The sequence below is a fragment of the Cyphomyrmex costatus genome, unplaced genomic scaffold (genome assembly GCF_001594065.2).
Source record: "Cyphomyrmex costatus isolate MS0001 unplaced genomic scaffold, Ccosl1.0 scaffold583, whole genome shotgun sequence".
Classification (NCBI taxonomy): Eukaryota; Metazoa; Arthropoda; class Insecta; order Hymenoptera; family Formicidae; genus Cyphomyrmex; species Cyphomyrmex costatus.
In genome coordinates this window covers 380277-393970 of record NW_017280008.1, presented here as the reverse complement: position 1 = coordinate 393970, position 13694 = coordinate 380277, and the positions used below count along the sequence as shown (strand labels likewise).

At 36.5% G+C, this 13694-nt stretch overlaps 1 protein-coding gene across 1 annotated transcript in view; it reads right to left on the bottom strand.

Moving 5' to 3' along the window:
• Positions 1-634: 634 nt before the first annotated feature.
• LOC108779338 (uncharacterized) overlaps positions 635-13694 on the bottom strand; it is a 99805-nt gene continuing 86745 nt past the window's right edge. The window contains 15 exon segments of the mRNA XM_018546733.1: positions 635-749; positions 845-909; positions 1211-1351; positions 1459-1671; positions 2606-2969; positions 3788-3926; positions 4032-4268; positions 4833-5034; positions 5139-5357; positions 5400-5583; positions 6174-6696; positions 8954-9192; positions 10649-10777; positions 11292-11735; positions 12344-13608. Coding sequence (XP_018402235.1) covers positions 635-749; positions 845-909; positions 1211-1351; positions 1459-1671; positions 2606-2969; positions 3788-3926; positions 4032-4268; positions 4833-5034; positions 5139-5357; positions 5400-5583; positions 6174-6696; positions 8954-9192; positions 10649-10777; positions 11292-11735; positions 12344-13608 — 4479 coding nt within the window.

Here is a 13694-nt window from a genome sequence, read left to right as displayed (position 1 = left end):
GTTCCGGACGTTTTTAGGTATCTCGCGCGTCCGAGGGGACGGCCGTTCGGTTCGCTTTTCGTGCCGGGATACACCGCTAACACCGCCAGTGTCCGTTATTGACAACGGAAAGACTGCGAGCGCCAGCTCCCGGCCGGGCCGGCGCGCGCCGATCGGTCACGACATCTGCCGGCGCGAAGTCGCCGGTCCGATCGGCGCGAATATAACCGTTTCCGACATCTGTGGTGCAAAGGGGAAAGAATTGCTACGCAATCAACATCCGATAATATTGCACTCTTTGTCTTTGCTCGATGTTGCTCTGATAGAGGAATTGAGTGCAAATCGATTTACATATTTTCCATGTTGATATATAAATAGTTTATTGAATTATGAGGTACGTTATCGTGACAAAAGAAATGTATTTGTCATTTGAAAAATATCTTGAACTTTTTCTGAGATTTTATCAAGAGATTTTCTTTGTAAATAATATGAAATTTAATATCTATAATTAATGAATTAAATTACTTATTAACGCTGAATGGTTACATGTGGTTACGTTTCAATTATATCTTTTATCAGCATCTTTTTTTTCAGCAATTTGTGTTAACTCGACACAAACTTTAAGAAATATCTTCCCCTTTTCGGTTTCAATTTCTCATGTGTTGTTTATCTTCACAGCTGGAGATTCTGTGACTTGACGGATTAACGTTTTCAATTCTTCTAGGTTAAAATTGTTCGATTCTAATAATCGTTCGATGATGTGCACCGCCCTGCAATAACATATAAAAATCACGCAATTATTTTTAATCGCGTCGGATTTGATTTTAATATTATGTAAACATATGATTAATCTTAAGATTCTCACGTATCTTGGCCTTTAGCTTCCGGTAATCGTGAAGGTAACTCTCCGGCCTTAAATTTTTCGTACACCTGCAAAAAAAATCTTATTATCAGAATTCTTACAGTTAGTCAATTAGACCAATTAAATTGTTTTATTTCATATTTGTTCACATAATTTTCACAAACAAAAGTTTTAAAAATACGTGAGATAAAAATTGACACTGAGAAAAGTTTCTGATTGAAAATCGACGAACCAGAAAATTCTGATATCAATTAGAGAATTCTAGTCACCTCGACTAAAATAAATTCAAATAAAAAATTCTGATTTGTCTATTTTTAACCGAAACTATATAATTTATGCAAGCCGGCTCTTTTTCCAATGTACAATCACCTCCAGTGCCCGTTTAATAATCTTTTCATCCAAACCCGCACTCCGTGCAGCAGCATGTGCGAAGCTGCGTGCCACGTGTCCACGAGTTAAACTATAAAGATATGCCACAGATCCGTCCTCGTTTGTAACGAATTCAAAAGTCTGTAAGTATAGTAAAAATAATGAAATAAAAAATTGAAAGGAAATCGCTTCGGCGTCGCGAATAAGTGTTATTGGAAATCGGAAAATTATCGGCCTTTACATCTTACTTGCTGTTCGATTATCGGGCTTTGCGGCAACATGTTCATCACCCGATGCATGTGAGTGGCCACGAAAATGTGTGGACAATCGGCACCTCGCTCGACGAAATTGTTCAATACGGCCGCGAGTAGCGACAAGCCACTCACTTCGGATGTTCCGTTCCCAAACTCGTCTAAAATAACAATGGAGTTCGGTGTGGACGCGTAAAGAGCGGAATTTATCTAAAAAGATAGACAAGGAGAATCAGTTCTTCGAAAAGATCATTGATTTGATAATTAATTATAATAATATCGATCTGTTTTTAATGAAGCATTTTAATATGTAGATATATTATTCCGTTGATTAAGTTTCGAATATCCGGACATATAGACATGTGTGAAGCTGGCCCCCCAATATTAAAAAATCGACTTTTTTCTTCATGCATTTGTTTGCTCACGAATGCTCAGTTGGAATTTTCATTTGCTCACCCTTAGTGTGAAGTTGGCCCCCCAAAACATAATTTTCGTATATCTTTTGAACTAAGGGTGAGCAAACGAATGCATGAAGAAAAAAATTGATTTTTTAATATTGGGGGACCAGCTTCACACGGGTGACAAATAAATAATCGCCCCTAATTTTTATCACGATTCTGAGAAGGTTTGTGCTTCTTGTGCAGAATATTATTTATTTATAAAAATTAAATTAATATAGAAATAAAGACTTAACAGATTAAAATTCAAACAAGAGAATTAATAAAAAGTTAAATTTTAATACCGAATAATAAACATCAAGAATCACACACGCACATATACTGAAGTAGAGTAATACAAAAAGAACATCATTCTAAAGGCTTGGACTAGTTCTTCGAAGCATTTGATTGATCAATCAAAAGAGAAAGAAACTTTTACTAATAGACCAATCAAAGAATAATACTTCAAAACATTTGTAGCATCAAGTGGAGCAATCTAAATGATGGAAGTGTTACAAAGAACGACATATAAGAGATGACAACTATTTCGATCCTTATTGGATTATTTTAAATATCGTGAATATAATTAAAGATAAAAACGCAACGTATATAATTATATGGTAATATTGTTGGCAGATAACGCCTTATGTTCAATCCAATTAAAACTGGTTTTTGTATGTACGTTATATGTTATCTGTTTATTTTACCTGCCGCATATCTTGGAGAAACATGCTCGTATTTAGAGCAATGCTGTCTACAGACGTGATCTGAGTCAGGATGTGAGTCACTATTCCTATAATGGCTGATTTTGCCGGCACGAAGCAGCCGATGTGAGCCATGAACACGATCAACGCGACTTGCTTGAGATAAGTGCTCTTGCCGGAGGCGTTCGGGCCGGTCAAGATTTTCACGAGGCTCTTCCCGTCTCCAGAATAAGTGTCATTCGGAACAAACGTGGTTAGAAACTCCTGCAAGGGGTGTCGACCTTGTTCTACCGCTATGATCTGCCGGTCCACCACGTTCGGTTTCACGTAATTGTATTCTCGCGCAACCACGTAAAATGCCAGCAATCTGTAACGATCGGCACAATAGCGCGAAAAGTGTCTCGAGAGAGTATCAGCCTATAGATCGGGGAGCACAGACTTTTGCATAATTGACCAATCAGAGTTTTTTCTTTCCATGAAATAAAGGATTGTTTGTGCTTAGACCTTATTTCAAACAAAAGTTGCAGCACAGAGATTTCTGCATACTTAAAGCATAGTAGAATCAACCAATCAGAGTCCTTTATTTTTATCCTCATACTAGAAGGTGACTAAAAATTTTTTAAAGAGTTTATAGCTTCTTCTTTTATCTTAATTAATAATAAATAAAAATGAATAATTAATTTATTTTATAACAGAATAATTTCTATTTAGTCTGAGTGAAAATAGTTTCTTGGTGCTTAATAATATTCGTACTATATATATAGATTTATGAATACATTTTTCAGTTTTAGAATTAACATCACAAACTACATATTGATCATTGATTTTAACAAGTATTTTAAAATTACTGCAAAGAACATATTGTGAAAAATATTGTCTTACAATTAGTCAAAATTTGAATCTGGAACTCTTGACTTTCTAGGATGAGCTTACCTATTTGACCATCGAGATATGTGAAAATATTTGTCGCAATAATCATTTGACCGAAAATAGGATTCTTTTTCTTATTTGATTTATTCTTATCGGTCTGATTTATATATTTATAACTGCATTTAATTCTTTTAATAACAATTGTTTTGTCTTTTCTTTTTTATCTAATTAATTATAATTCTATTTATCTTTTTTTTTCTCACTGACGTCAATTCGCGCATTTTCTTTGTAGGTAATGTAATCTAATTCACTCACGTGTCTAATTCAGCGCACAATTGAATCGCGCTGAAGATCGATGCAGCGTGTTTATTTAAATACTTCACAAGCTTCAATATAATGTAACTTTCCCGCTTATTTATTCTCATTATTATGTCTCCTATAGTTTCGTCCAATTCTAAAATACCGATTTCAATTTCAAATGGACATAAAAAGAAATTATAAATGCATGTTGTGATGCTGAGTTTGAAGTTGTCGTAAAAATTGAAAAATAATGCGGAACCTTTGGCACTGGGGCTTTTATAATAACGTATGTTGTTGCTGACAAATTTGAACTCTAAGTTTTCCAAGTCCACATTGTCGGCCGGTGTTGGGCTCCATCCAGTTACCGCTAAGAGATATCCAATATTCGGTATGTACACCATCTTGCAGGTAGTTACCGAGGTTGGAAGATGCTCTTTCATGTCTTTCTCTCCCATCTGTGTCAGGGTCTCGGGCAAAGTGCTTCTCACGTGATGTACTGTATTTCAATGGCAATAATGTAATATACGCAATGTGATATTGCACAGTTAGATATTGCACCATGCAATTAATGTTAATATAATTTTCGAAAGTTATATTATTATCCATGTAGCACAACGTTACTGCAATATTACTAGAATAATCTATACTCTACGGTTAATCTCTTGCCATTTTATTCGGGTTTATTTTTCGAGTCAAAAAGTAATTTATTTTCTTACTAATATTTTTTTTAAATTATTATTTTAGTTAAAATTTTTTTTCTGATATTTGATGACTTTACGTCTGTTTCTACTAACGTAGATTAATTTTAAGTTCGATTTAACTTAGTCTAATTCTTAGAACTATAGAAGACCGTAAATATAATGGTGAATTGAGATTAAAGTTAATAGATATACATATATCGATGGAGACAGGCATTGGTTTGTTACTGTAAAATTATTTCTCTATAAAAATTTATTTTTTAGAGTTTTTTGATCACATAATAAACAAACGATGTGATCATATATTAGAAAAATTCGATAAAGAACAAAATGACAGGTTCAGGGATTCAAAATCAGCTTACGGTTGTCCAAGTGCGAATCCACATTTGCGCGTACGATGAAATTATTCTCGGATTTTTTCGCACCAAAGTCCACTATGTACTCAATGAAATACTTGATATAACGCATTTCATTCGTGATACTGTTGACGATTTTGTTGAACAGCCTTACTTTCTTACAATGTTTGTCGCATATGTCAGCGATGTAAATTATAGAGGAAATCGTCTGCGACATACAACACAAAATAGAACAAAGTAGAATATGCGAGCGTAATACCGCAGATAAATTATTGCGCTATCTGCAGATTAAAACTGAAAAGTCTGATAGACCTTATGCAATCGTCGCCAATCAGAAACTTTTGCTCGCTGCGCTAAATATCGATCCAGCATAACGTTAGTCAAGTTGTAAATGTGTTTTAAACATGACGTCAGATTTTCCACGATACTCTGGTTATCCGGATTCAAACAGAATTCGATGACTTCGAATCTTTCGTTAAGAATCTCGATATTTCGAGTGGGATGTCGCAACGTTTTCCTATAAAAGAGTCTCTGAGTTAAATACAATAACGTCACAAGTTATATAAAAGATGAGAGGATAACGTGCCATAAAAATTGCGCTCCAGGTCGCGATTGGCAACGATTCAGGAGGATGAATAAGCTGCCACTTTGCTTCTTTGCTGCTGCATCGCCACACTTGAAAAGGCTCGGGTGATGTCTGGCATGCACGATATTCAACGCCTCGTAAGTGTCATCATCTATCATGACGATGTCACGTCTACGAAATCCCGTGTGCAACAAATAAACGTACGACCAAGCGTGAATAAAACGCAATTTGTTAGAAGCATCCATCTATTATAAAGCTAGAAAGTCTTTCGGGACGGCCAACAAATATTGTAAAATATTGTAAACTGTTACAATAAATTCGGAGGAGAATGTTAACAAATTTTCTGTCATTTGAACGTTTCTGACATTCCAATACATTATATCTCATTATTATTCTATTTAATGATTTACAATTAAAATTGTATGTGTAACAGTTTTAAATTATTTTTATAATAATTATTTTATCTAAAGAATATACTATAAGATATGTTATCATATAGCATATTCTTTAGATAAATATAAAATTACAAACAAATTTTATTATAAAAACAATTTAAAACTGTTATAGATACAATTTGTGCTAAATATAATAATATAAACAGCATCATATACATTTAGTAAATTTGTAAACAGAGAGGGTATAAGACTCGGATCTTTCTCTAGGATAACATTCTCTAAGGATTGGCAAATTAAACTTCACTACTACCAGGGTACCGTGCCTAAAGTATTTAATCCTATAATCGTTAGATTGGAGAAACTCACAACGTCACGCTAGACAGAGATATAAAGCCAGGCCTGCCGGAAGGATCTAATGCGATATTACTCCAATGCTGGTCAATGTAGATCAAGAGAAGACCCAGCGCATGGATCATGACGATCGATTTGAAGTTCAACAGGCCCTGGAGAAAGATAAGCCTCTCGACGTTGTTGGCGTTCGTCGGCTCGGACCGGAGCTTGAGACATCGTACTCTGTGATAGCATCTGTCGAAGCCGTGTTCCCTCTTCCGCATCACCCGCAGTGAGACCTGCGACGGCCCCAAGCTCATTCCCGACGACCTGCTCCGATCGCTCGACATTTCCGACATTACCAGGGCCTCGATTGCCGTGAGGAACTCGTCGGAAGTGCCGGAGATCGTGATGACGTAGCGCGGCTGACATTGCTTGTACAGGGCCCTCGCGATGTTGAAGTGAACACCGTCGTCACAAGTATCGTCCATCACGAACAATTCGGACGTGAGGATGTTGTAGTATGCCGCGCCCAATTGATTGTTCGACCAGATCATCGACAAAATGATCTGCGAAGGTGCGACTTGCACTTATATAAGATTCACAAAGTATGAACTCGAAATGATATTTAAAAATCTCAATTAATAACAGCGATCAAATTCGCTAATAACGTACTTTTCGTTTACGTCGTATTTGTTTTTGTACGAAGAAATTATACCAAGAAATAATAATTAAATGAAAGAATACATGGAGAAAAAAGAAATTGCGATCTTTTTAAAAAATTCCGAAATTTGATACGAGCCTCATCTCTGTCCGTAAAATTGTCGTTTTGTACAGCAGAGCCACTAGCACTCTGCTGCTTTTGTACCGGTACGCCTGATTGCGATGTTGGAATATTTATGTTGAGTTCTTCTTCATCGCTGCTACTTTCATTCAATATTGATTCGAAGTGCACTTGTCTATAGTGAAATATGTTGTACATTAATGAGATACAGTAACGGTATTATTTGTCATTTAATACAACAAACTATTGAAAAACAATTCAGGAAGTAAAATTTTTTGCAACATAGCAACTTTCCATATCACGGCAGATTGGCACAGACCGTGTCTTCATTAACTCTTAATCGGGCAAAAAGCATTAGCTACATAATCGGGTAGTTCGAGTAGAGCCCTATTATTTCTTAGACAAAGTTTAAAATAAAATGCAAATTTCAATATCGGAAATATTATAGTGAAATGCTTGGCAAAGTTCGTCGAATTATTAAAATAAATCAACGCTCTAAAACATTGGAAAATAAAAAAATAAAAAAGATTAGTGCAAAAATGATATTCTCTGGACCCGCCTTGCTCGGTTAAGACTTAGGAGTTAATATTCCATCAATACAGTCAACTGTTATAGAATCTGTTATTTCATTTAAATGATTATGAAATAACAGATTTGCTCGGCTTCTGCAATCAATCTGCCATCATATTCTGTTAATAGATTCTATCATATTTCTACATTCAATTGATTGTATTCTGTTATAGCAAATTATATTTTCTTAAATTGTTGACATTTTGCCAAAAAAATTTATAATAGACACTTTGTAAAATTCGTTTTCGAAAAATTTGGTTATCTAAATACCTATATATATAAAATAATATAATTTTATCAAGAAAGAATGCAATAAAAAACATACATATTAGCCAAAGAGGAAGTCGATGGTGCAACGTTCCTTGGAAGACTCGACGAACTCATTTCTTATCGTTTCTTCAGTTTCTCAAGATGTGTGAACAAGTAGACACAGTAAAACAAATGATTGTCGATCGATCTGAAATCCACGCTTATCGTGTCTTATTTGTCTAACTACAAAATAATTTGAATGCGAGGAGATCAAAGACCGCGAAGAAAAATAAAATTCAAACAAACGTTGAAAACTATACGAAAATTAAGATTAACATTTTTTTCTTTACATATAATAATATAAAAATTGCAAACTTCATTTAACTTAACTCGTTCACACACAACTTCACTCTATTGAAGATGTCGATTGAAGGTAGCGGGGCAAGGATAAAAGAAGAAATTCACGCAGTTAATAACAACATTATCTTTTGTTTGATTACATTACATGAGCAAATATTTGCAGTTGCCTGCGATTGTTACCTGTACATAATTACAAAATACTGCCCTAAACCGTTTGAGTAAATGTATACACCCGGTATTATTGGTATTTTTCCCCGCGACGTGTTTTTATAATTGGCTATAAAACGATGCGCCGCGCATGAATAAGTTTATGATCTTTGATTCCGCTTCTGTTTTGTTAATATACTTACGACAAACATAAATAGTAGATGAACGTACAGAGAATCGTACGGAACACATTTGGTTAGGAGTTAGATCGTGTTACTTGTTACACATCATATAAAGATTTAGATATTACTTGACATTAGTTTTACGTACATAGAATGCTGCGCGACGAATGATTGCGCTATGTACGCTCGCAGAGAATAGGGGAGATTCTCGGAAAACATTCTATAAATCGTATAAAAAACTACTTCTTTGTAAAACGGTATAAAATCTTCGTTCATAAAGTTTCGTAAAAATCCTTCGGCTTAATATTTAACGGGCTGACATACGCGAAATTGTCGATCTATATGAACGATTTTCGTTTTAATTCAGATATAATATAGACCGAGGAAGGATCCACGAAACAAATTTTCTAGATTCGACATTTCACGTACGTCAGAAAATATATGAATAACATGTATCGAATTCTCTTTACACAATTTTGTTAAGATCTACAGTACTCTTTAAGATCCACAATACGGCTTCTAACTCGGAATAGGCGGAGGCGGTTGGGGATTGAATGAAATGGGTCGGTAGCTCTTCTCCCTTACGAAAGGCTGCACACCGTTCAATATGAAGCCATTTATAAGGCTTCGTTCCTGTTTGACCGGCTCCACCGGGGTCTCATCCTCTGTGCTGATGGCTTCCTCGCTGCGTGTTGGGCTAGCCGACCTGATTAATCGTTTCTTACTCTTTTCGCTCTATTTCGACACCCCTTCCCCGTTTTCCCTATCTTGGTTTCAGCAGAGAACGCCACGACTCGTGATTAATTTCTCATTATAAGAGCATTGTAATGAAAACTCAATATAAATAATATAGTAATTTTTATATATAAAAGTAATTTTATGGTATAAGCCACCTAAATAATGTATCTCGATGTTTTAAAAAATTTCAAAGATTTTACATAAATTTACAATATATAATTCCAGAAATAATAATATGAATTCTAAAGATCTCTTACACAAATAATATATTTATATAATATATTTCTATGCAACTACAAATTTATAAATTAACAAATTTATAATCATTGGTGTATCAACATATACTTATATAATTTTCATAGAATTTTTAGGGCCTTCCTTTTTGAAAGAATACCACTTTCGTTCGTACAAGATCAATATTTTACGATCGAGCACATGTGACGCCTCTGCTGTATTTGTCAACGCGCTGAACGTCAAGGCAAACATCTATTCTAGGCGAGTTGAGAATCTAGTAAAATATTAGCATAGTCTTTATAGAGACGCAAGACTCGGAGAACGTTGGCTGGCGTTCAACGCGTTGGAAGATAAACCAAGACGCAATATAGCGGAGCGACGATCTTTTTCTCAAATGTACGTAACGCGTTCGACAATTGTGATGCGTTGGTTTACCCATTCTCGCACGATGCTTGCCACTTATGTGCCATCCTCGCCCAATACGTAGTTAGAAGCGCGACCATATTTGCTTGGCTTGGTTTAATGAAGCGTTGTTAGATGACTAGAGGTGTTAAGACTACTTACTTTACGCCCACCTTAAAACCTGCGCACGATAAAAAATCAGAAAGCCAAAAATTAGTAGTCGCACGATACGCGCGAATTCTTACCTACGGGTGCGATTAGTAGATTTCAGTAATACTGTATGTTTAGCAAACATTAATACTCATATTTATTAACTTGCAACGGAAGTGCAAGCTAAGCTGCCACATTGAATACTGACTGTATTATCGGGATAATAAACTGTAGCTATAAGTTTTATGCATACTGAAACGAGCACAAAAAAAATCTAAAAAATTATATAGAAAATATTTAAGAATAATATCAAAGAATGCAAACACATCGCTGGATTTATAAAAAAAACAACAAAAAATTAAAAGTTTTTAACGTAAATTTATAAAATAAATAAAATAAGTTTAATTAATTTTTTACTTTAAAGTAGAAAAATTCTGAAAACAATCATAAAGAAGATTAACGTCTGTCATATTTTACCTTTTATTTTAACAGGATTGAAAAAGAATTATGTATTGTTCGCGCTCACTTCAGTATACGGGATGTATAAAAAATTATGTACGTCATTCAAAGCTAGGAAAACCTCCTGTTCACAGGCATTTCGCGTCGACATCGTTATTATTTCGGGAAACATTCTCAGGGACGGGAAATCGTTATCTCAAGCAGAAGTCAAGGGGACCAGATTGTGTCGAACGTACCTAGACCGTATGGGTTTGCTCTTGCTGACGGCTTGCCTGGAATGCGGTCTCGTATTCGGTTGCGATAGCTCACTGTCGCTGCTCGCTAAGGAGGATCTCGCCGCCACGGCTCCATGAGCAAAATCTTTCCTGTTGGGTAATGCGTTAGAAGATTATTCGCCATTAGCGGTTTCGTCTCGCAATCGCGGGCTGTTGTACGCGAGCCTAACATGGCCGCGAGCATGTGAGTGAAAGTGAATTCAAAGACTCTTCGGAATGACAGACACTTTGTATATGTGTATTGCATGGCGGAGGAGACCTTTACCCTCCTTAATCCTTTCGTAGCCTACGTATGAAAACACCGCGTTCACTTCTCACTTTCTTCCTCTCTCTATCGAATATTTTACGTGATAAATATAAAGAATAAAACATTTTATCGAATTATTTGAGCCTTTTTTTACAACATGTTTCTCTACTTATCATTTTCTTAATTAACTCAGTTTAAACAAAAATATTTTAAATTGTTGCAAAAAATTATTGTGCACTTCAAGTATAATATAAATTGAAAAAGTACAAGTTAAATATAGAAACTCAACTTTTAATTTTTGGATTTATTGAGAAGTTATTTCATATAATTTAAAATCGCTTTCGTTATTATATTTACCTGTAATTGTCAGATCTAGGTGTGGAGCTGACATTCGCCGTTTTACTAACGTTCGCGTGTGCATCTACAAAGACGGGCGAACTCTTGGGAATGTCGCATACTATTTTAGGATGTACCGTGGTTTGCTTATATTCCAGATGCGACGACGAGTCGGTGGGCGCCCAATCGTAATACTTTGGCCGATAATCTTTGTACTCCCTTGGTTGCTGTTGCTGCTGTTGCTGTCTGGAATCTACGCTGGACGCTCTTTTACGCAAATATTCATCGCTGCTAACGCTGCTCTTTCGTATAGTTGTCAGTTTTGCCGGTGGGACTGACGTGGGTGACGATGCGGATGACGATGGCGCGCCGTCCGGGTCCGCACGAGATAACTGAGAACTGTCCCACACGGTAGGTAAGCTACTGTAATTGAAATAAATTGTTAATAACAAATATTTCGCAATTCTGAAAATTAAACTATTAATAAAAATAATTAAAGAGTGTTTATCTACATGTTAAAAAGCTTTATACATTTTATTATATTCTCATAAAAAGCTATATTCTTTTTCATATTTAATTATAAACTTGAATAATAACATTTTATATATTTTATTTACAGCTAAACACAAAACTTGATCGAAAAATTCAATGTATCTATGAGTATTAAATCTTATTGGACTATGAGAGTTTAAACTAATAAGTACTGATGAGAATATGCCGTCACAATCATACTGATCTTAGATGCTTCTAATATACAATTTCGTGTGAATTTATATACTACATATAGATTCTTAAATATGTGAATTCCTAAAAATAGATTTTAATGTCATTCAGCATTATTAAGATCCAAGATGCTATGAACATCAATATTGTTAAATTGTTAGCCAATTTAACTCGTGATAGTACTGTGGTAGTTTATTAGAGTTTGCGTTGTAAGTCTGAAAAAAATTTCAGCATTTTTAGGGAAAAAAATCTACATACATAGTATATAAATTTACACGAAATTATATATTAGAAGCATCTAAGTATCTAAGAATACTAAACATTTAATTTTAAGTATTTTAAAAGCTTACCTCAGGTTTTCATCCATGCTGTACAAGCGAAGTTGCTGCCTGATATTTGCCTTTTCTCTGGCTCGTTTTCGTTGGAACTCCTCCTCTACCTTACGCATCGCCTCCAGCTCGCCTTTCCTTTGTCTTTCCTTGGCTTCAGCCTCTCGCGATAGCTTCTCCGCCAATCTGCGCCTCTCAATCTGCCGCACAGTACTTTGGAATGTAAATCTACGGCCTTTCGAATTGCTCTTTAATGGTGTCTTGACTTCTGGAGCAATCTCCTTATCATCTTGCAAATTCTGTTGGCCACCAATGGGCGAAGTACTTCGTTGTTTCATCTCGGAAATGTTCTCACACGATTTGGAAAATTTATTATTCACTTTTTCGTTAGCAAAAGACTTTTCTTTTAGTATGATTGATTCTTTGGAATGTTTGTTTGTCTTCTCTACATCCTTGCTCGATTTCCTGAGTTCGTCCACGCCGTTCTTGCGATACTTTGGTCCGGAGCTGTTACCGGAATTCTTCTCGCTTTCCGCTGCCATGTTGCTCCTGTAGCTCAAACTTTGCGTCTGATAATGAGAGTCATTGGATTCAGGCAGATACATTACATGACCGCCAGAAGCCAAATACGAGAACGAAGGAGGTTTCATGATCACGGGGAAGTCGCCGCGATCCTCCAAATCTTCCACCAGTACTTCATCATCATCCTCGTCGTCAAAGCCAGGCTTCCAGCCGGGTGGTGAGGATCGTGTGACATCTGTGATCTGAGTATGCTGCAGCGACGTTGGGGCACTTGTTGACAGCAACCAGTTGTCGTCGAGGACATCGCGAGTACGTTTCCTCTCTAAGTCCAGCGGCCCGAGTCCGAGGGCGCCCGATACTGATCTCTTCAGCTTCTGCAGCGAGTTGAAAGTCGAGCCCTCCTTCTTCAAATCCGGGTTATACAAATACATACGACTGTCGTCACGCGGCAATGATAACGAGAATACATGCGCCCTGGGTGGGAATTTCACTGGGGTCGGCATCGGTGGCGGTGAATCTACCCCCGCATCACTGCTGGACTCCTCGCCTAAGTCCTGTTGCGGCGTCCATGTCGGTCTCGTCGCCGGTGTCTTCAATCGGTTGTTGTTGGTATTAGTGCTGACATCCAATGAATCGTCATTGGCCGCACCAGCGTCTCCGGATATGCCGGAATCGCCCGACTTATCGTGCGAGCTTCGCGGACCAAGCGCAATCAGCGGCGGTGGCGGCCTCGACAAACGTTCGATACGTTCCTCGAACATCACCTAAGTAAGTTGAACATCAAACAGTTCAATAGTTTAACCAGAAGCGTTCTCTCTCTCTCTCTCTCTCTCTCTCTCTCTCTCTCTCT